Here is a 21,316-nt window from a genome sequence, read left to right on the forward strand (position 1 = left end):
TTATTATAGTCTTTGATCAAGTTTTAGAGGGAAAGTACCACTGTTACTTTCATCAGAAGGAATTATTTAACTAATTCTCAGAAGACTACAGGGTCAGCCTGGGCTAATGTGCCAGGTTCTTAGCAGTGCTCAGCCTCCCAAAATTACTGACTTCCCTCTGTACTTCACCTGAAGTACTCTGTGTTTACACTCACAGAAGCAGCCCAGACAACAGCCTTAAGCCCCATTCAGTGGGACAGATCACTTTGTCATGCTGCTGGGTGGCTTTATGATGACAATGGGTGCCCTATGGGAGCCTGAAGCCCAGGGAAGTGCCCACTGGTCACCTTAGTTGTCACATCTTGAATGATTTGAATTGGGCAATGCTGTCCTTCATTGCTGAGAGGTCTCATCCCTGGTGCAGGAGACTTTGGTGGGAGTTGCACTTGCAGACTCTTGGCAAGATGTGACATATTCTTAGGGGAAAGAGAGGGTGTTCCCATGGAATCCTTAGGATGTCCAGTTCTGCTTCACAAATAGGGCACTGCCACATGCTGCAAACATGACCAGTTGCACACCATGAATTTTTGGGTGCTCTGATTCTGATTCTCGTCTGGTTCTGCTCTGTAAAACTAGATTTACATGTTTATTTTTTGCTAGTGTAGTCAGACTGCCGAAGAAAGACTTCTTCCTTCATCCAGTATTGTATATTAACCAAAGTTATGGTAAAGTTGAAGTTAAGGTAGCAAAAAGCAAACCAGAACAAAAATAATGTGTTCTGCTTCTAAATTAGGAAGGGTTTTTCATCCTTGTTGAGGCTTTGTGGTCAGTAAGTGGTTCCACAGAAGCTACCAGTATTAGTTGTGGTCACCTTTGTGGGACACAGGCTTCATTTTTCTGGTTACAAAGCCTTAGCTAATTCTGCTCCATCCAGCAGAGCATCTCCAGGTAAAGGGCCTGACTGGTGTTGTTCTGTTGTTTTAACTACTTTGCTGTTCTGGTGTTGTGCCATTATGGTATATATGTTGTCAATAATGTACCAAACTTCTTGTGTGAGTTGAGACAGATTGAAATAAACAAGGTTGTGTGCACATATAAAATCTTCCGGTGAAAAACTGCAGCAAGACAGAAAGTTACAGGACACAAGCCACTAAATTTATGAAACAGTGTCCTTGCCTGTGAATTTACCCTTGCACTGATAAATGGAAGGAATTGTGTCTTGCAACTTTTGGAGTTGCTTGTGTCTTGTAACTTTTGGAGTTGCTTGATATTTTTTCAAGAGGAGCCTTTTGAGCATGCACAGACTGTCATATACTTCGTTTTATTCTCTAATAAATAACAGGTAGTTAATAGTGGATGGGACAGGTAAAATGCTGAGACACAATGCTGGCCAAGAAGAATGAAGATTAGATTTTTTGAAGCAAGTGTGTGGGAGGAGAAAGTATTAAAGGGGAATGGGAAGTGTGTGGTAACATCCCAGACCCCCAGGTAGGAGGAGGAAGAAGGAAAAAAATCTGTACCAGGCATTGAGGGACAAGGACAGGTTGTTCCTGGCCAGCTATAATTAGTGGCAACCTCTCCCTGGGAGACTTAGGAAACCAGACAGAGAAATTAGAAAGGAAAGGATCAGTTGCCTAAAATACATTACTAAAGTAGCAAACAACCACTCTACAAAGTCATTAAATATGCCAAGGATTAGTTACTTGGTGAAGCAATATGTTCAGTGAGGTGTCTGGGAGGCTTAAAGGGAGGAAGAATTGATGATCTTGGAGGTAAGGATCATCCTTGAGAGACAGGATCAGAGGTCATTGGATCCATGCACCTCTCACTATGTTATTTTTACCCTGATCTCTCATAAAAGCCCGTTGTGGTTTTGCCCCAGATTTCATGGTGTCATTATGGAGAACTCAAACTTTTGCATCAGTGGTTTTGGGGAAATCATGCCGTGTTTTTGCCCATTATGTTCTTTCAAAATTAACTTATCTGTGGAAATAAGGATATTGATAGATTGGCCTTTTGGGATTCTGCTTCCAAAGGAGCCTGGATGGTCTCCAGATACTCTCAGAGAAAAACTTTCTTATTTTTTCCTTGTCTTGATGACAGGATCACCCTGTGGTGCTCACTAAATTTATTGAAAATGCCCGTGAGGTGGAAATGGATGCTGTAGCTAAGGCAGGAAGAGTAAGTACTTTGCTTTTCTTCAGTAGTAAACTTGTTTTTCCACATTGGATATTTGCAAAAATGTGTGGTTTGAATAATTTACTATACAGCCATGGATTTGTACTGAGAAGGGTAGAGAAACAAGAAGAATTCATTTTAGGTTCAAAACCATTAGGTTTGAACAGTTATTTTTTTAAGCATTGCTTATCCATGTAAATGAATCCTTTAGAATATAATTTTTACTGCATTTGCAAATCACTGACTTCAGGAATTACTTTCATCAGACCTGTATCTGCATGTGTTATGCAATTGCCACAGATATTTTATTATTACAATGTCCCCTTGCATTTAATTACTCAGCAAAGACAGTTCTCACAAAAAACCCAGAAACTTTTCAATTAACAGAAATATTCTGTTTTCAATCCTAATTTCTAACCAGCAGACATATGCACTTTTTTGATATCGAGGTAGTGTGCCTTGATGCAGTTCATTCAATTTAAGTCCTTAGGCCTGAATTTCTTCCACTTGCTTTTCTCTGTGATAAAAACACCACCAGAGTGGGCAAAAAATAATATGTCAATGATGTTAGTCCATTCTTGCTTCTGGTGGGGAATGACAGCTTTTTTGTGCTCTGGCCAGCAGAACTTAGAGAGCTGGTTTAAAGCTTAATTAGCTTTTACCTTCTGAGTCCGTGTGTGTTAGAGAGAGGAAACCTTGATATCTCCAGGCTATGGTATGAAAGACACTGACACAATCTCCTTGTTCATATGCCTTGTGTGGGGCTTCAGGCATATTCTCCTCAAAATCTTGGAAAATTCACTTTTCCCCCCCCATCTGTATCTTCTTTTGGATACAACTGTTCAGGAGACTATGCTGAGGATGAAAGAACAGTTCATGAGAGAGGGGGAGATGACCAACTGCTCTCTTGTTACTGTATGCAGGTTATTTCACATGCTATTTCGGAGCATGTGGAGGATGCAGGTGTTCACTCTGGAGATGCCACCCTCATGTTACCCACACAGACCATTAGCCAGGGAGCCTTGGAGAAGGTAGGTGTTGCACTAACACTGAAAAGAGAAAAGGAAATGAGGGTTTGAATCTCCTTTCCTTCCATCAACAATGGAGAAATCAAATCATCCATGTTTTTTTTGAGGGCCAGTGTGATATATGCAAGTGGGGGATGTCATAGTGCCCCTGTGACTGGCTGTGCTCTGCATAGCATCTTTTGAACTGCATCTCATTGATTTAAGCAGTAGGTGTGCATGCTCTTAGACCCACTGGATTGTTTTGTTTCCTTGGATTAGAACCAGTTTCCATAGCAGTAGAGGATTGTCTAATTCATACATATGCCATGGCTTATTTTCCACTTCCTTTTCTCCCACAATCCTTAGATGATTATGTCAGCTGTAAGAATTTATAACTACCTGCTTTTCCAAACATAATATCAGGATGAGTGAACCTCACCTAATCTTGACTTTTTTCCCTTTCAAGAATAAACCTGGTAATACAAAGTTAGTTGTCAAAATGCAATTTTAAAATAAAATATGCTATCACCTGTGATGTCATCCTGCGAAGGGTTTGCTTGGAAGCCGGCAAAGTCTGTCATGCACTGATCTGTGCTCCAGCTCTGTTTCCAAGAATGTCCAAGACCTTGCTTCTGAAAATAGTTGTCTCCTGAAGCAAAGTTATTCAGCACTTGTACTGACAAACCTAGTAAATAAGACTTTCCTCCCAGGGTGTTCCAGAGTGTATCTTCTCAGACACCTCCCACTGATCTATGATGGGACAGGCATATTGGTGAAAGACTTTTAGGACACTTACAAAGTTGAGTAGTTATTCTCAAATGCTAAAACATTATTAATTATTTCACCAAGAAAGGTATAAAGGCTCCAGTGTGCAATGGAGGAATTACTACAGTGCAAAGCTTTGATTCTCTCTCCTTCTCCCCCCTGCTTTTTCACACACACACACACACACACACACACAAAACTGATTTTTACCTCTGCCCTCAAAAGGCACTTCAGACTCCAGGTTACTGGGGACATTAAACATGTTTGCTTCTGAAAGATAATGCTGTTGCCAAAATGAGTGTATAGAGAAAAAAACATAGGGCAGAGAGCGATGACATTTAAAGGAATCCATATGTGAGGTGATTTATTGCCATGATGCTGTCTATTTTGTGGGACTTAATTATTTATTTTATATACACACACACTTTATTTATTTGTGTTTTATAGGTAAAATCTGCTACAAAAAAAATTGCAAATGCCTTTGCCATCTCTGGTCCGTTCAACATCCAGTTCTTGGTGCGAGGCAACGATGTGCTGGTAAGAGCTCTTGAGACTCTTGTGGCAGGAATTCAGGCTCCCCTTAGGTGCATGGTTCCTGCATCCCTGCTGTGGAAACTGTGGCAGTAATAGCTGTGGCAACTAACCTGCCTTGTCTGATCATGTGGGCTCACCTGTGCCACCCCTGATCACAGAGCTCTCCCTGTCTCTGTGGGAGAGAGCATCCTCCTCTGCCTTTTCGTTCAGGGTTAACTGAGTCTTGTTGCCTGTCTGTCAGCACTAGCTTTGTTTTGCTGTGGGCTGTGGTCCTTCCCAAAATTATCGGTTTGGAATAGGATGGACAGCACTGAGACCTCATCCTATAAACTGAATATCATGGCTTTTAGATCTCTGATATCCTCTCTCATCTTTAGCTATTTGGGTGTTAAATTAGGCGTTCCAAAGGGATTGGAAAGAAAGCAAGACAATGTAAGTGTTTAAGCCTTTAATATAAGCCATTAAGATGGTTATCTGAATAGTCCTAGTAGCTATCAGTAACAGAAGTACAGTGGATGTTTCACTCTTTTTGGGTAACAGATGGCTTTCTGTTTCTAATGGAAGGAGGTCAGAGGAATGAGAGCAGAGTATGACTGAGGAAATTGTGACTGGGAAGAAAACCTGATGTAGAAGAGATGCATTATTGGTAAAAGATCTGTTTTGGGCTATTAGTTGAGCGAAAAGTACTTACTGTTGTTCACCTTTTTTGTGTTTCACACATGGTTATTCAGAAACTCCAGAGAGGGACAGATTGGAGTTTTCTATTCCTTGCTTTCCCTCAACTGTGCTTGTCTTTTCTCTGCATAGCCCCCCCTTTCCAATTCCACCTTAACTTACCTATTCCTACCCCCCTTCACTCCCCTTCATCCTCACTTACAGCGATTCCTCTTCTGCTGTTGAACTCCAAGGTGGCTTCTCAGCAGAATGCAGAACTTCTTTGTTGCTTTCTTGGATCACTGAATGACTTCCACATGTAGATGAGGGAAGTCAGTAAGGATAGTCCAGCCTTTCAGGAAGTGCCACTACCATGAAAACAGGTTGGGCTTCTTGAGGTTGTACCTAATGCCTGTGCCTAAGTTTCCATGCCTCTTGCACATTAACTTAGGGTACAGTACAGCACGTTTTCTGGGTGAACTCTAGCTTGCCCTCAGTTCTAATATTCAGGGAGTGGAGAGGATCCTCAGTTGAAGAACATCAGGCTACTTGTATCTCAGGCTGGCCACTCCCCATCCCTCATCGCTGTTTTAATATTGAACACAGTTTCTGTGTCTCTTATTTGACAATCTGAAGATCGTCTCTGCCAAGAGGACTAAGGACTGATTTCCAGAAATATGAATCACTCTGTTTCTTCACTGCAGTCCGTGCCTGACCCTGCTATCTCTCTTTTTCAATCCCATCAGGTGATAGAGTGCAACTTGCGGGCTTCACGTTCCTTCCCCTTTGTATCGAAGACTCTGGGTGTGGACTTCATTGATGTGGCCACTAAAGTGATGATTGGAAAAGAGGTTAATGAGTCATCCCTCCCCACATTGGAACATCCTATTATTCCATCCAAATATGTTGGGATTAAGGTATGCTTTCCAAAAGAACACCAAAAAAAACCCAGCACAGAGCCAGCATGTGGCACATTAATAGAAAATTAGTACTTCAGTGCCCAGAGAGAACAATTGAGTCATTGGCCAAAGGTCAAATTGACCTTTTGTAGTTTCTGTCAGGATAATTGGAAAATTATATTTGGATATTTGGAAATTTTAGAGAAAAATCAAAGAAAAATTATCCAGCGATTATTACCAAAGTCAATCATCCTTTATTTTTTACTTCTAAGCTACTCTGAATCATGTTTATGAACTGCATAATAAATTTCCACTTGCAGAATTGAACACTGAAGTTCAGACTGCTCAGTAATACTATCTAACATATGTGTGGACATGTACAACCTTGTGTTGTGAGTGCCCCTCAGATTTCATCATCAGGACTGGGGACATGTAATCCCCTCTTTATATACCACCAGTTAAAATACATGTGAAAGTCTTGGATCCTTTTATTTCAGCAAGGCCAAGGTTTTACCCTTCATAATTACTAAGCTTATATAGCACACAAGATACTAAAGTATACTGTTGATATTTTTGAATGCTTAGTGGAAGAAAAAAAATTAATTGAAGTTCCTAATCATAAAAATCTAGAACAGTATTGCAGAAAATCCAAGGGATAAGGAGAATTGTTTATACTGAAACTTTCAAGCTTTAATAGCTTCCATATCAAGTGAAAACCAAGGAAGCAGAAAACACCTAACATCTTCCTACTAATAAAATGTTCAGACTTTTTAACATGCAGGCCAAATCTGTGGCCCAAGCCAGGCCAGGTTATTGGCAACCAGTCTAGAAGTGGCTTTACATTTTATTGTGATGCCACAGAGAGGCACGAGCTGAAATTTGAAGTCGAGATTTTTTTTTTTTGCTTTTGTGAGTCTTATTTATTTTTATAAATTTCTGTTATTTAGACCTAGCTCTTCTGCACTGTTGTTAGCTAAACTGTCAAGAGTTTTTTCTCTCCTGGGAATGCTGGCTACAGAGTGGAAAAACCAACTATATTCTTCAAAACTTCCCACAAAGCCTTTTATACTCTTTGTGTTCTGTGTGGATTTGTCAAATATAAAAACTTGCTAATGCCTTTGGAAGTGCTAAACTTTGAAAAATATTCCAGTTTAACCTCTTTATCATTATTCATGTGTCACGTTTTCTATCCTCTCACAATTTACTGCTAGGAATATTTGCATAGACACAGGATCTTGTTTCTCCAGCAGGTCTTAAATGCTCTGAAAAGAGAATATGAAATTCTCTTCCTGTTTCACAACATAGCTGCTCCTTTGTGGATTTGAGTCCCACTGTTTCAGCTTTAGTGGCTGCAAGACTGTCTTAACATGTTTGCTTGTGGACTGATGCAAGTATCATGGCCTGACCAAGATTAAATCCTGGATAGAGCATGACTGACTACATTTTTAATAGGATTTAGAACCAGAGTTTGCTCCTGCTGATGCATTTTTATGTTCATGGCAGACAAAAGTTAGGGAGCTAGTAGAGAAGACTTTGCTGCTTGTTGCCATTCAAGACAATATGTGCATTAAAATAATCCACCTTGACTGCCATATCCCAGCTTGAGGCTCTGGAGTTGGCCACTGTAAAAATTTTCTCCTTACTTACAGTAGAAACAAAACTGATCTAAAAGTCACAAAGACAGGGGACATTTTTTGAGAAACCTTGTGAATTTGTGCTGTTGCATTTTAGCTGGTCATTGTTAGGTGACATGAAGCAGCATCTGTCCCATCTGCAGTGTTACCGTCGGAGACTTCCAGGAACAGAATTATGTCCCTGGATTTAAAAGTAGATTCTTTCTTAAGCAGCAAGGATCCTGTCTTCATGAGAATGCCATGAAGAGGGCATTTAAGATGTGGAGAAGCCCTGTAGAAAATGATTCCATAGCAGGAAACTTGTTCCTTGTTTGTTACGTGTAGTCCTTGGTTATTAACAGAATTTCTTTTCCTCCCTCCTTGTTTGTTATTTTAAGATCAAATTAGACAAGAGAACTCAGAGACTGCAGTGACCTAAGTCTTCAGATAATAATAATGATCAGGGGGTTTAATATTTTCATACAAAAGATTATGAATATGTATTTTGGGGAGGAGAAGAAAAATACGAAAATAATTTGCGAAGTTTCGTCTGGTTTACGCCAAAAGAGTGTTTTCTTGTGGAATAGTTTTATTATTGTGAGTGAAAAATTTCATGGAGAACAGTTTTCTCAGAAAAACCCACTAGATTCATATAGCATCTCTCCTTGTTCCATGAATTAGATGCTTCCTAGCCTTTCTGTTAAAGTGTGTCTTTAAAATCATACTGATAATGGACTACCACTGACTGAAAATCTACCACTGGAATGTGAGCAGGACTGCAAGAGTTAGATAATTGATTTATTGGTGAAACACGTGTTTATTTGTTCCAGTCCATCATTAGGGTGCTGAGGGGACTAATTTGCCAAGTACTCCATTGCTTATCAGCCCTGACCACTGCTTTTTTGGATAAATTAATGTCTCTTTCTGTCACTTCCAAGCGTAGCTGCAATTTTTATATTTTTTAAATGATCCATTAATTTATTTTTTTTCCCTCCTTCCTCTTTGTTTCACCAGGCCCCAGTGTTCTCATGGTCCCGGCTGAGAGATGCTGACCCTGTTCTCCGATGTGAAATGGCCTCTACTGGGGAGGTATCCCTTTTTTTTGTTGTTTTTTTTTAAACCAAGTTAACTTTAAACATCATGAATCTTAGAAAGTGATCTTATTACTGCCTGAATCATGATGGAATCTGTAGCTTCTTCAGAAAATTGAAAACATCTTTCTTAGCTGTAAAAAACAATATCTTGGAAAACCCAGTTTATTCAGCCACTGGATGTCCCTCTCTACCTGCATGTCAGCTCCCTGACTTGGACTTAGTTGGTGTGACAGCCTGCAGTGAGTTTATCTGAGAGCTGTTGGGTTCTGGGAGGTTCTCCCTGCATCAGTCTGTTTTATGAATCATCTGCTTCTGGACAGACAAGTCCTTACAGCCTCCAATCCTCCCCTGAACACGGGCTAGAATAGTAATGTCGAGACTCCAGGTCGTGAGCGGTTGGTCTTGGAACAGTTAATTAAGGGTAGAAAATATGTGTGGTGTTTTCTTGTTGCCTAGTAACCATCAAGGCATGTCCCAAGGTGCAAAAAGCGAGAAAGAGTGAATAAAATGTGATGGCTGCAGTAATGACTGTTGTAGGATGAAGAGACTGGGCAGCTTTACCCATTCTGGCTATAGCTGGGCTGTGAGGTGCTTCTGAAACGTCTCTCACTGTACACATGGCACTGTAAGGGCACAGGGCTGTTCATCTTCTGCCTAGGCTCATCACCCTCACCCTTGGGCTACAGGATTCCATCTATATCACCTGGAGAGACATTTACTCATGTAGAACAAAGAGGTTTCTTTATGAGTTTTGTTGAGCTATAAAGGGCTTATTAGATACACTCAAGCAATCTCTAGACTTACTTTCTCTGTTACTTCTAGAAAGAGTTGCAGTAGCAAAAACTTATTCTGGGAAGTGATTAAATACTGAGGCAATTAGATTAGGCTTAATGCTGCACTACCACAGCTAGGCAGGTGGCAGAGTCTGGGCTGCTTTATTGGGTGTGGGCTTTGCTGTGTCTATAGGTGCTGTTTTCATTGGAAATATTTACCATTGTAGTACAAAAAAGCATTCTACCCACATGCAAGCAAAGAACAGCCTTAGGTCTTCTACATCTCTCCAGAATTACTTTATTTTACTCTTCATAATGTGTGGGAAATCAGTATTGCAGAAGATTTCCTTTCAGTGTAGTTAATGGGCAGAAAAAAGTCAAGTGGCTTCTGTGACTTGCTCATTTTCAGAACACAATTGAATACACAACTTCTCCCCCCCAAAAAATAAAACCCCAGCTCTATACAGAGTTAGAGATTACCATGGTCATAAAGGAGGGATTATTAACTTTTATGAGTTGGAAAGATCCGTATTCACAAATGCCATAAAGTGTGACAGTTACGAAAGTCTTTCATATAAGTGAAGTAAGGATAATAGCTTGCTTTGGGTAAAATGCTCAATTATTCCTCAAAGAGGTTTTTCACACACATGGCTTGATCTGGGCTTGAATTTGTTACATCTGTCTCTTTGAGTATTGTGGCTGTTTTGACCATGCCATAATGAAAAACCTCTCCTGGCAGGCTGGAAACCCCTTTTCCAAGCCTACAAGACGTGGGGTTGTCTGTCACCCTAAGAAGTCCAGGATATAGACAGGATATAGATACACTGTAGAGCAGTGTGAACACTCAAGGATGAGTTTTTAGAGGAAAGCTGGGATGTCAGTTATCATGACTTTTTTTTATCCCTTCCCATGTGGGATTTTTGTTTGTTTAGTTGTTCTTTTTTACTTCAGAAGATCTGGCAAATCATCATTTGTTCTTCTTTCATGAAATACTGGTTTGTCCTCGCCATGGTAACAGTGAGGCCATGAATGTGAGGGCTAACTCTAGAATGGGAAGGACCATAACAGGAAAATGGGAAAGCAATTCTCAATCAGCCCCTTTATCCCATCTGTATATGTCAACGGATTTGTTGTTTCAAAGAGAAAAATCTGTGACAGTTTCTGCTTCTGACTATTTTTCAACAAGCGTGGAGCTGGCCAGGAAAAGTGAGGGTTGATTGATTTTTTTTGGTTGTGGGGGTTTTTCTGCCTTTTTTAACTTTCACAAAATCTCATGCATTCCTGTTTTTGTCACCAGAATTCCAAATTTTGGCAAGGAACATGGTTTAGCTCTTTCAGAGGATTGTTGCCGTATGAGAGTCTGTAAGCAACTGAGCTCCACAGCCAGTTCTGAATGCTGGAGAACTGCTAAATGATTCTTACTGGTTTCTTCCTCAGAATTTTTTAATATAAAATTAATTATTATGAATTGGCATGATTGCTTTGGGTTTTTTTTCAAAGTAAATACTCAAATTTTACTTGAATTTTGTGTATCTGTGGACTTTTAATGGAAAAGCATCTTTATATACCATGGTTTTCCTTCCCAAGAAATGCCAGGAGCACAGGAGAACACAAGCACTGCCTTACCCTGGTTTGCAGCCACACAGAGGAACTTGCCTGTGTGCAGAACCCTCGCTGGTGTTTAAGCCTTATATAATGTTAAACAATTTGCAGTGCACTCCCAAACATTAGAGCAGAGGCTGTGTACAGCATTCCAATAGCTCAGCAGAATCAGTTGTTGTTAATCCTCAGTGTGCTGTTTGAAACTAAAGTGTTGCTTATTCCTCCGTTATTGCTTCATTAAAATGATGAGATTTGTCTACAATGATTTTCTGATTTATTCCCACTCTCCCCATGCCTTCAGGCTCCATGCAAATGCGGTCTGACTTCTTTAAGCAGAATCAGAAAAGCCTGTTTAAAAATTTTGTTCCTGTTACTTTTTAAAGCAATGTTTTTTGGGGTTGTTTTTGGTTTTTCCCCTCACGTTGTCGCCTTTGTACCTTTTCCCAGGTGGCATGCTTTGGGGAGAACGTGTATTCTGCTTTCCAGAAGGCTATGCTTGCCACAGGGTTTACATTTCCAAAGGAAGGAATTTTGATTGGAATCCAGGTGAGTCCTAAAAATCAAAGCCGAGAAAGGATTGACACAGAGACACTCAGTAGCTCTTGCCTTGTTTTCATTCATGTGGCTTTATGGCTTAAATGTATTTTTCTGCAATTCATCCTGAAGTACAGTAAGACAATGAGGAACAAAGGCTCTGGAGAGATCTAAATTGGATTCAATACAGCTGACCTGATGGGTTTTACCTCTGTCTCCTAATAGTTTCTACTGGGAGCTGCAGAGGTTTGCTGGGGGAAGCCCCTGGGGATTGCTGGAAGCAGAGGCCTGGCAACAGAGAGCTAGAAGCCACCTTTCTGTGGAACAAAACCTGTAGATAGGCAGTTCAGAGAAACATCCCAGCTGGAACCCACAGAACCCATAGAGCTCACTCTATGCCCCCTCCCAGATGGGAGTCCTGGCAATGTTACTTTCACCATATAATCACATAAACTTTCTTCATATAATCATATAAACTCTCTACATCTGTGCATTGCCTCTTGCCCTTTTGAAACCAGTTCCCCTTCAACCCCCCAAACAGTGAGGCAGCTTCCATGCTGTAAAGCTGCACCTGCTAAGCTTTCCCCTAGGGTGCATGTTTCGTTCCAGGCAGAGCTGTAGCATCATTGACAGTGCAGAAAATGTGATGTTTTTGGGGTGTTGTGGGCTAGTTATTGATGTAACTCGTGTCTGTTGGGCCATGAGGCCTCCATAGGTGTGGCACATTCCTCTCCTTCTTGGAGTCACGATGGGAATATAATCAAGTACAGGGGGTCAGGGGTTAAAGGACAAGAGTCTTCACCCTGCAGCCCACTTCTGCCATTATTCCTTGTCCTTTTTGATGATGGTGCACAGCCAATATTGTTCGCTCCCCTGCAGCTCCTGTCAGCAAGGAGTAGCTCAGAAAGGAAGAGCCAACACTATATTTGTGTAGTGATGTTTCTGTTTTCTACACCTTGCGAGAGCTCTCTCCTCTTAGGGACTGCCTTTCAGACACATACTCTGCAGGTCCAGTGACTCCATGCCAGACGAGAGCTTGGACTTCAGGGTTTCATCTCTTGCTGTCACCGCCCCTGAAAGTTGCTCTATGTGACAGAAAGTTTTAAACGATGTCAGTATGGGAATGTTGTCCAGTGCAATGGCTTTTGCAAAGAGCTGTTACGTGAGGGAGTTCCTGGTGGGTTTGCGCTGGGAACAGCCCTGCCCCATTCTCAGGCCTGGATCAGTAAGGATGATGTGTATTTCAGGACAAACAAGGGGCTAGGCAGAAAAGCAAAAAGCCTTGGTTCTTTATCAAGGAATAGCTATCGAATGCAGGAGGGGCTGAAGTCAGAAACAGTTGAAAACTTTGGGATGTATGTATGTTCCTCAAGAATTCAGACACTTCCACTGGAACTAGAACATTTTTGAGCCCCATAAAACCAACTGATCGCCTCCTGCCATTTCCACATTGTGTTTGTAATAAGCTCATCCCCAACGTGATTTGCATAAAGTCAGTAAAACAAAAACACACAATAGACGAATTTTTCTGTCAGACAACTGGGGTGTGAAAAACATCTTTGGCTGTTTGTGCCAGCAGAGGATATGAAGGAAGTATGTGAAAAGTGGCCAGAAAGGAACACGATTTCTGCTAACACAGATTACCACTGAGTCCTTAAGTGTACACATATACACACATCTGTGGATGGAAGCTGTCGCTTCGTTACCTTTAATTAGCAGAAAAGTCTTTGCTTGCTACCTAGATAAAATTTAAAATTAAGCACGAAACTTTGGGCAGTTGATATTGTGTCTACTGTATATCTAATCACCTGCAGCTTTAAAAACCAGCATTTTAAAAAGGAGAAAAGCAAAGCCAGGAGAAGAAAATGGTTAAAATATAAGCCTATTTTCCTGATAGCAGCTAAAGGGAAACAGGCAGCAAAAAGTAATTTTAGCTATAGAAAGCATTTATGTAAGTTTTGTGTCAGTAGCTGTTAAACTGAACCAAATGTTCTTTGCACAAAGGTGTTAAGAAAAAAAAGAAGGGAAAAAGAAGAGATAAAGCCAAAAGCTCAACTCCACAAACCTTTTAAAAGTAACAAGATTCTGTCTTTTTTTAATGAGTGGTTTACCATTCGTTTTCTTGCGAAAGAAACTTGAAAATAACAGATCAATCGCTTAAAGGTCTCTCTGCATCTCAGCATATTTCTTATATAATTAAACTCCAAATCAAAAAGTATAAAGTTGCTGCTGAGAACCAGGTATTTGTTCCTCCCCACTGTAGTTTGTCACCTACCTACTTTTCAATGGTCTGCTTTGAAACAGAGGGGAAATAAAGCTCTGTGAGAAGAGAAGGTTAAAATGCTGACCTAGAGCTGACATGTAGACTATGGGTGGTCTTCCCTGTGTATTTAGCTGGAGGAAAGAGGAGTCCCTCACTGCAGAAACAAGAGACACAAGGAATGAGGAGGCACCAGGCAGGCTGTGAACACTGGAACACCACAGGATGGTTTCTCCAAGCTGTTCTGGTGCTCTGGGTGTTGATGCTTGTCAGGAGCACGTACACAAGTCCCCTTGGTTGTCTCTGAGGAAGGTGCTGTGGTTCTTCTGCAGTGGATAGTGAGCTCAAAGCACTTTCAGAGGCTTCGTTGCTTCATGACTAGCAGCTTGCTCTGATTTTTAAACTGAACTTTTAGCCCTTGCAGAGAGAGAAATAAGAAGCCACATTGTCTTGTATTCTACTTCCCTCAAAAGTATCTAGGCTCATATTTTGGTTATTTGGTATGCTGCACCTTTATGCCATTGCTATTAATCATGGTGAGGTGAGAGGATGCTGCCTTCCTGAAGGTGAAAGTCAAATAGATGTAGTTTACAGGAGTAGAAAGGGAGAACTTGATTTTCTTGCAAATGTTTCACTCTGTGGTGTTTTGCAAATCAGGAGGCAAATGGCTGTGCTGTGATCTGCAGTCCAAACTGGTCCCAGTGTGCCCAGGTAACGAGCCCAGCCTTGCTGAGGGGCTTCCAGGCTGGTGCACTTACAGGTTGCAGTTCCAGTGGCAATGCAAAGGTGTGGGTAACCCAGAAATCGTCCTCAAGGTCAGACAGGTGAGTGTTCCTTGACATCTGAGGGACAGCACAAGGCAGGTTGTGCAGTCAGCTGGGACCACAAGCCTGCTGGGTGGTCCTTCAGCTGTGAGCACTCTCTGACACTGCACAGGTTGAAGATCCCTGGGTTTTTAGAGGCCTGATGCTCTTCCAGGGTAGATTGAGTAGGGCTTCCTTGTTAGGCAAATGGATCTGTGCTGGTTTATGCAAGCTGATAATGTGACCTCTTTTCTTTTCACAATCTGGAGAAATCTATGATTCTGAAACCCTGAGTCTGTCATTAAATAATTTATATTTTATGCAAGAGGAGTTTGAAAAGCTATTTTTTTTTTCTTTCCTGATTGGGCTATTCAGTGATATCTCTGGGATGGAGTGCATCTGTCTTACATCTGTGCTGGTGACCACAAGATGCGGAAAGCATCAATAAAGTATTTTAGTTTTAAATCCCAGCCCTCCAAGTCTGTTGTTTCAAGGTAACCTTCAGCCTTAGTTCCTTACGTACCAGAATTTTTCTGTCCTCCACAGTGGATTTGGATGCAGAATTCAAGATTATCACAGGAGATGAGATGGCTTCATATTGTGCTGGATCTCAGTGAGAACTGGTGTAGCTGTACTGAAGGAACTGAGGATGTAGCCCTTTACAAATATGAAGGCTTGCTGGCAAACATGAGAGGGGTTATAAGAAATGGAACTTTTTCGATAAAGGAAAAAGAATACAATTCTCCTACAATAAATATCTTCCACTAAATAAATCTGCTTGTACTTTTCACCTTTAGTAACTAATGGTTTCTTACACAGGTTATTTCAGCCAGCTTGTAAATCTAAGGCTGCTCCAATGCAAGCTGACAGCTGTAATTTCTTTTCATGGAGAGGCTGTTTTATGTGTCACAAGTGTTCAGTACATGCTTGATAGAAGTTTATAATACTATTGTGAAAGCCAACTCTCCTCACCAGAAGGCAGAACCCTTCTCTCTGACTGGGAAGCTGCCAACCCTGTCACATTGTATATTTATATTTTTCAGTTAATGTGCAGAATGAGATGGCTTTCAGAACGAGGTTCTTTCCAGCGTGCTTGGAAAAAAACCCTGTTTACTCCCTTTCTTCATAGAAAATTGTTCACCCTTCAGAATATTGCTCTCTCACCCACAGAGGTTAAGCTATCAGTAGCTCCAGCAGGGACAAGGGAGCTTGCAATAATATTACTTGCAATGGCCAGGCTAGGCTAAGGTTAAAAGCAAGCTTTGGCTTGCCTTGGCAGTGAGAAGGGCATGTGTTGCATCTGATCTTTGCATTGCTGTACCTTCAACATCCCAAGGATGCTTATGCTAGCATCAAATTTTCAGTCACCTTTTCCTCTAAAATGACTTGTTCGAGTGCAGATATCTACAGGAGGTTGTCTTACCTTTCTAAAGTGTGTTGGATCTGGGTCTGTGTTGTGAGAGAGCCTTTCAAAGGTGCCCTTTGTGTCTGGGCATTCAGGTCCTTTTGGGAATATGATGTCCCAGTCTCCTGAGTGGTTTTGTGTCTTCCATTTCCATATGCCTGTGGCAGTTAGACATGAACTCACACATACACAGGCTCCTATCCATGGGAATGTGCAAACAGAGCATCCAAAAGCAGCCCAAAGCCCATCCATATATGTTATCTACCAGAAGAGAAAGCCAAAAGTTTGAGCAGTGATTGAAAAAATATTTAATTAAGAGCAGAGAGGACTCTAGTTAGTGTATGTGAGAAGGCAATTGCCGAGATATTTAATATGCAGTAGTTGCAGTCAAACTTAGTATGAAAAAATTTACCCTGGTGTTGTAACAAAATATGTCTTAGCTGGGAGTGACTTGGGCTTCAGGATCCAGACGTTCATCTTGGGAATGGCTCTGTATCAGGACATGCAGAAATTTCTGTGCACTCCCCCCACGCTCTCAGCACAGAAGGGTGTGTTTGGCTCTTAGCACAGTCTCGCGGATCTTCGTTTTGCCCAGCAAAGCACTGTTTCTAAATCCTAGCTTTGATGCTGCATCTAAAAAATTTCCTTTTTCAGAAGTCCTTCCGCCCCAGGTTCCTCAGCATAGCAGAACTACTGCATGAGGAAGGCTTCAAGGTAGGTGGTTTCAGTTATTTAAAGCTAGAGAGTTTTCAAAATCTGAAACGTCCTCAGCCTGCTTGCAGGAACAAGTTAGAGTTTCTTTGGAGACAGAGAAAAAGATATTTTCAATGTAGAACGGGAATTTTAAGCTGAGTGATCCATGAAGTCAGCAGGTATCACCCAACTAAAAGTTTTCGTGATTACTTAATTATATGGGACTGTTGTGAGGGCAGGAACAACTCTGGCTCTGCTACCAACCTGCAGCCAGGATGGACATAATAAACTCCTCTAAGATCTCCAAGAAACAAAAATGCCAACAGGATGCCATGTGTGGCAGGAGACAAGGAAGAGAAAACTTTTTGTATGGAGAAGATTTTATAGTGCTACTATAAAAAGTTTTCAGTGATATTCACAAGCTGCAGAGATACGAACTCTGTGGTGTTTATATCCCTCTTGTAACTCTTCTGCATCCTTTGGCATCCATGTCTCTATGGAAAGGCAGCTACCCACACAGCCACAGAAGACTGGTGAGAGCTTTTACAGTTCTGCCTTTCAAAGCTTAGTGCTAGGCATTAAAAAAAAAAAAGGTGGCAAAAAAAATCGTGATTGAACTTAAGCCCTATTGAAAGTCAGAGGGATTTAGTTTCTCCTAAGTCACTTCATTGCTTCTGGATGTGTTACTACCATTCGTTGGCTATCATCCATCAGGAAATCCCAGATAACAGAAATCTGGGAAAGTCATTCTGTACTGTGTGTCTCTCTGTATGGAGAGACACCTTTGTTATGAAGAATTCCCTCCAAAATCAGCTCTGACAACCAAGGCTGTGTGTTAGGTCAGACCACATGAGTTAAATGAAAAGATTTGGTATGAAGAAGCACATAGTAAATAACCTTTTTTTTTCTCCTTGACAGCTTTATGCCACAGAAGGAACCTCATACTGGCTCAATGCTAATGGTATCCCAGCAAATCCTGTGGCATGGCCATCTCAGGAAAGCCAGAGTCTGAGCCTCCCTCCAGTCAGGAGGTAAGAGTAACACTCACCTCATCAAAATTGTGTTAACATTCAGCACAGCAAATACAAGGGGCAAATTACTGGTCCTATTGAGATCAGTGGGACTTAGATTCAATCCAAAAGTTTTGGTTTATCTGATTCTGTCTGGAATTGCCCCAGCAGGGAGGTTTCAGCTTGACTAATGAGCATCTCATTGAATAGTCCTATTTAATATGGCTTGGAGGTATTGCTACATGTTACACTTCCATGCAAGGATACATGGAATCTGAAGATTTAGCCTTTAACAACAGTCAGTCATGCCTTTAACAGAGTTGTGCTGGGCTGTATGAAGGCTGAATATTGCTTTGCATTGCTGATTGGAACAGAAATAAAGCCCAAATTTCTGAGTTGGAGCTTAGTGCCTTAACCCCTTGTTTCTTGGGGTGAAGACTAAACTCAAATGAAATTTTTCAGTGTTGTTTATCTCCATGCCTGTGCTATTCATCAGAGGGCTTTATTAGGTGGGACACACTGTGATACCTTCTTGTGCATTCTATCTTCAGGCTGGTGAGGGATGGGAAAATAGATCTGGTGATTAACCTGCCCAACAGCAAGACCAAGTTTGTCCATGATAATTATGTGATTCGGAGGATGGCTATTGACAGTGGGATTGCTCTTCTCACTAACTTCCAGGTACTTTCCATGTTTCCTTCTCCTCTTAGGCATAAGAGCCTTTAGAGCCTGCAAGCACTTGTGACCATAGATTCCAGAATGTCTGTACCCTCATTATTTGACAAATAATGTATCTGAAAATCATGACAACACATTGGTTCGAATGTGTTTTCTTTTTGCTACTGTACAAAATAACGTTGCTCTGAGTAAAACAAAACAAAACAAAAAAAACAAACAAGAAAATCCTGAGTCCTGTACTGCAGCTGAAGTTGTGGCTGCATCATTTTCACTTCAGAGCAAACCTCTCACACAGGATTGCCTGTAACACGTTTGAATTATGCATGGGAACAACTTTGTAGTGGGATGTTTTTCCAGTATGGTCCTTAAAATTTACAGCAGGATGTTGCTGGGCTTTCTTAAATGATCCTTGGGGCAATCCAGTTCCAAAATGTCATCCAAGTGGAATTGCTGCCTGTGCTGTTGTGGTCCCCAATTGCTACTCATTATGTGTTTGCAGCTCCTGACAAACCCCTGTCACATACTGATAGGGGAAGACATATTTAGTAATGCAAAGTGGGACTCCTGCTGCCAGCAGTACCTTGCCTTCCTTTGCAAGTGGCTTCCACTGTCACCAAGGAGCCTCATCTGGCTCTCATTAAGCACAGCAGCCAAACTCCCACTGATGTTGGTGGGTGCTGGCATGAAACCCAGTGACTTGAACTGGTGTCTAGCTGTGCAAAATCTTCCTCTGTGATTGGAGTGAGTGGAGAGCAGAGAGAATGCCAAACTGTGAGTTCATAGACAGGATGATGTCAGACATCATTAGAAGGAATGGGGAATTGAAGACCCATTCTTTGCTTACTAGCAAAACATACTCTGACAACCAGAACAGGGGTCCCCATCCAAAATTTATTACTGCACCTGCTTGGTGCATTTCACTGAACTGTTTTGATGGCAGAGTTATAATCTCTGAGTTTGAGAGAGAAAAGCTACCTTGGTTCTCTTTAGCTTTGGGCTGTATGGAGAAACAAGAGCTCTCATGGGACAGAGCTGTCTTGCCAAGGAAGCCCAGCACATCTGTGTCTCGGACAGGCAGGTTCCAGAGAGCTGTAGCCAGCACCTGTGCACAACTGGTATTGATTTGGATGGACTCAAGGACTAGACCTGCACAGGGTAATTCCAGGGTGACAGAGTAGAAGTGTGGAGCCTGCTCTATCACTTAGCCTTCTGTAGAAGACTTTGCAATGCTCAGTCCTCCTCTGCTTTGTGTTGGCAGGTGACAAAGCTTTTTGCTGAAGCTGTCAAATACTCTGGGAAATTGGACTTCAGGAGTCTCTTCCACTACAGACAGTTTGATAATGAAAACACTTCATAGAAGAACTCTCTGCAACCTGCAAGCTTGCTGCTTCTGGCACCGCAAAAGAGAGGGGATCTCAGATCATCCAACTAGCCATCTTTTCATACATTTTGTAGCATCTGCACCAATTGCTTTTCCAGCTCACACAAATTAATTTCTAGCCAATACTTTTGCCTGCTCACTGGAAAGCCATCCTCTCCCTAGTCTTCTCCATATTTCCACATAGGATCAAATATTAGTTTCTTACTAGATGGGTAGATCCAGACACCACCATAGCAGAGAAGATGAAAAGAAACACAAGTGATCCTACATAGGAGTTGTTCCTTCTTTTCATAAGCAAGCCTTCTCCTTCTTAGAAATGCCTTCCTTGGATCCATACTGCCAGCTATTCGCATGCTGGACTACTAGAGCCTGGCCCCAAACTCCCATAGAGAGACATAGAGCTTTCTCTTTCCATTGCTGATTATTGGAGATTTTATGACTGTAAAAATAAAACGTTCTCCTGCTTGATCCACCTGATGACACCATGGATGCCTGTCACAGTGTTGAATATGATCAGAGCTCTTTAAAGACAGATAAACACAAATTCCCCATGATTCCCTGCAACAGCAGACGGGCATGATGCAGCTGCTTTTTGTTTGGTTTTTCACCCTGAAGAATCATCTTTTTCAGCATGCAGATTTGATGGGAGAAGAAGGCTGTGCATGTATGTGCCCTGGAATTGCTTCCGAGTTCTGCTCAGTCCTTCAGGCTATTATCAATATTATTTTTAAATTCTAGTTCAGCATTGTGAATTCAGGTGGCTGTCCCTGTATCATAAAGGCTCTCTCTCAGCTTTGTGTCTGGCTTCAAAAGTGGAGAACTCCCCAGAGACTTTTGTGTGTTGCTGTCTAACATATTATGCCATGATTGTGGGCATTAAAATCGAATCCTTTTAAAATGAAGTGTTGCAGTGCTTTACCTCTCCCGGTTAAGTGACCCCTTCACTTTCATTCCCGCCTTCTCTGCTGCTTTTTCAGCTCTGGCAGCATCTGCAAATGCTGTCCATGGAGCAGACACCCATTTGGCACGTGGGCCCCAAGAAGCTTAGAGTGTGGAGACAGATTGAGGGTGAAGAGATATTCTGGGGTTTCTTAAATTAATGTTGCAACATTTCAGGAAGGATATAAAATTTGATGAGAGCTCTTATTGTACATGCAAAGGATTGGGAAGAGGCTGTGGTGCCTTTAGGTACTACGGGACTCTCTGAACCATTGGTGCTAACTGCCAAGACCAAATTTTAAGACAGATTTTATTTCTGATCTGGTTGACATCCCAAGTGCTCTTATCATGGTATTTCTTCAGTACTAACTTTTGTGATGAACGCACATGCCTGCTCTATGAAGGGAAAGCTTTGCACTTCTAGAGTAGAGATGTTATTTAAAAACTCCACATCAGCAAAAGAAAACCCTCAAACAAACCAAAACTTTAGAGGAGCCCAAAGGCATCAATTGTTC

General features: G+C 41.5%; 1 protein-coding gene across 9 annotated transcripts in view; it reads left to right on the forward strand.

Moving 5' to 3' along the window:
• CPS1 (carbamoyl-phosphate synthase 1) overlaps positions 1-21,316 on the forward strand; it is a 330,044-nt gene that overhangs the window by 144,099 nt on the left and 164,629 nt on the right. For 6 of the 9 annotated variants that reach the window (XM_027677999.1, XM_027678000.1, XM_027677994.1 and 3 more), the window contains 10 exons: positions 2,083-2,160; positions 3,081-3,188; positions 4,377-4,466; positions 5,864-6,034; positions 8,644-8,718; positions 11,546-11,644; positions 16,755-16,814; positions 17,712-17,824; positions 18,355-18,484; positions 19,740-20,330. In XM_027677999.1, the coding sequence (XP_027533800.1) occupies positions 2,083-2,160; positions 3,081-3,188; positions 4,377-4,466; positions 5,864-6,034; positions 8,644-8,718; positions 11,546-11,644; positions 16,755-16,814; positions 17,712-17,824; positions 18,355-18,484; positions 19,740-19,838 (1,023 nt within the window). In that variant the 3' untranslated portion in view covers positions 19,839-20,330. Of the gene's footprint in view, positions 1-2,082; positions 2,161-3,080; positions 3,189-4,376; positions 4,467-5,863; positions 6,035-8,643; positions 8,719-11,545; positions 11,645-16,754; positions 16,815-17,711; positions 17,825-18,354; positions 18,485-19,739; positions 20,331-21,316 lie in introns of those variants that run through there. The other 3 variants (XR_003533439.1, XR_003533440.1, XM_027677995.1) reach the window with 2 other exon arrangements.

Source organism: Neopelma chrysocephalum, unplaced genomic scaffold, assembly GCF_003984885.1.
Source record: "Neopelma chrysocephalum unplaced genomic scaffold, ASM398488v2 Primary Assembly neopelma1_44, whole genome shotgun sequence".
Lineage (NCBI taxonomy): Eukaryota > Metazoa > Chordata > Aves > Passeriformes > Pipridae > Neopelma > Neopelma chrysocephalum.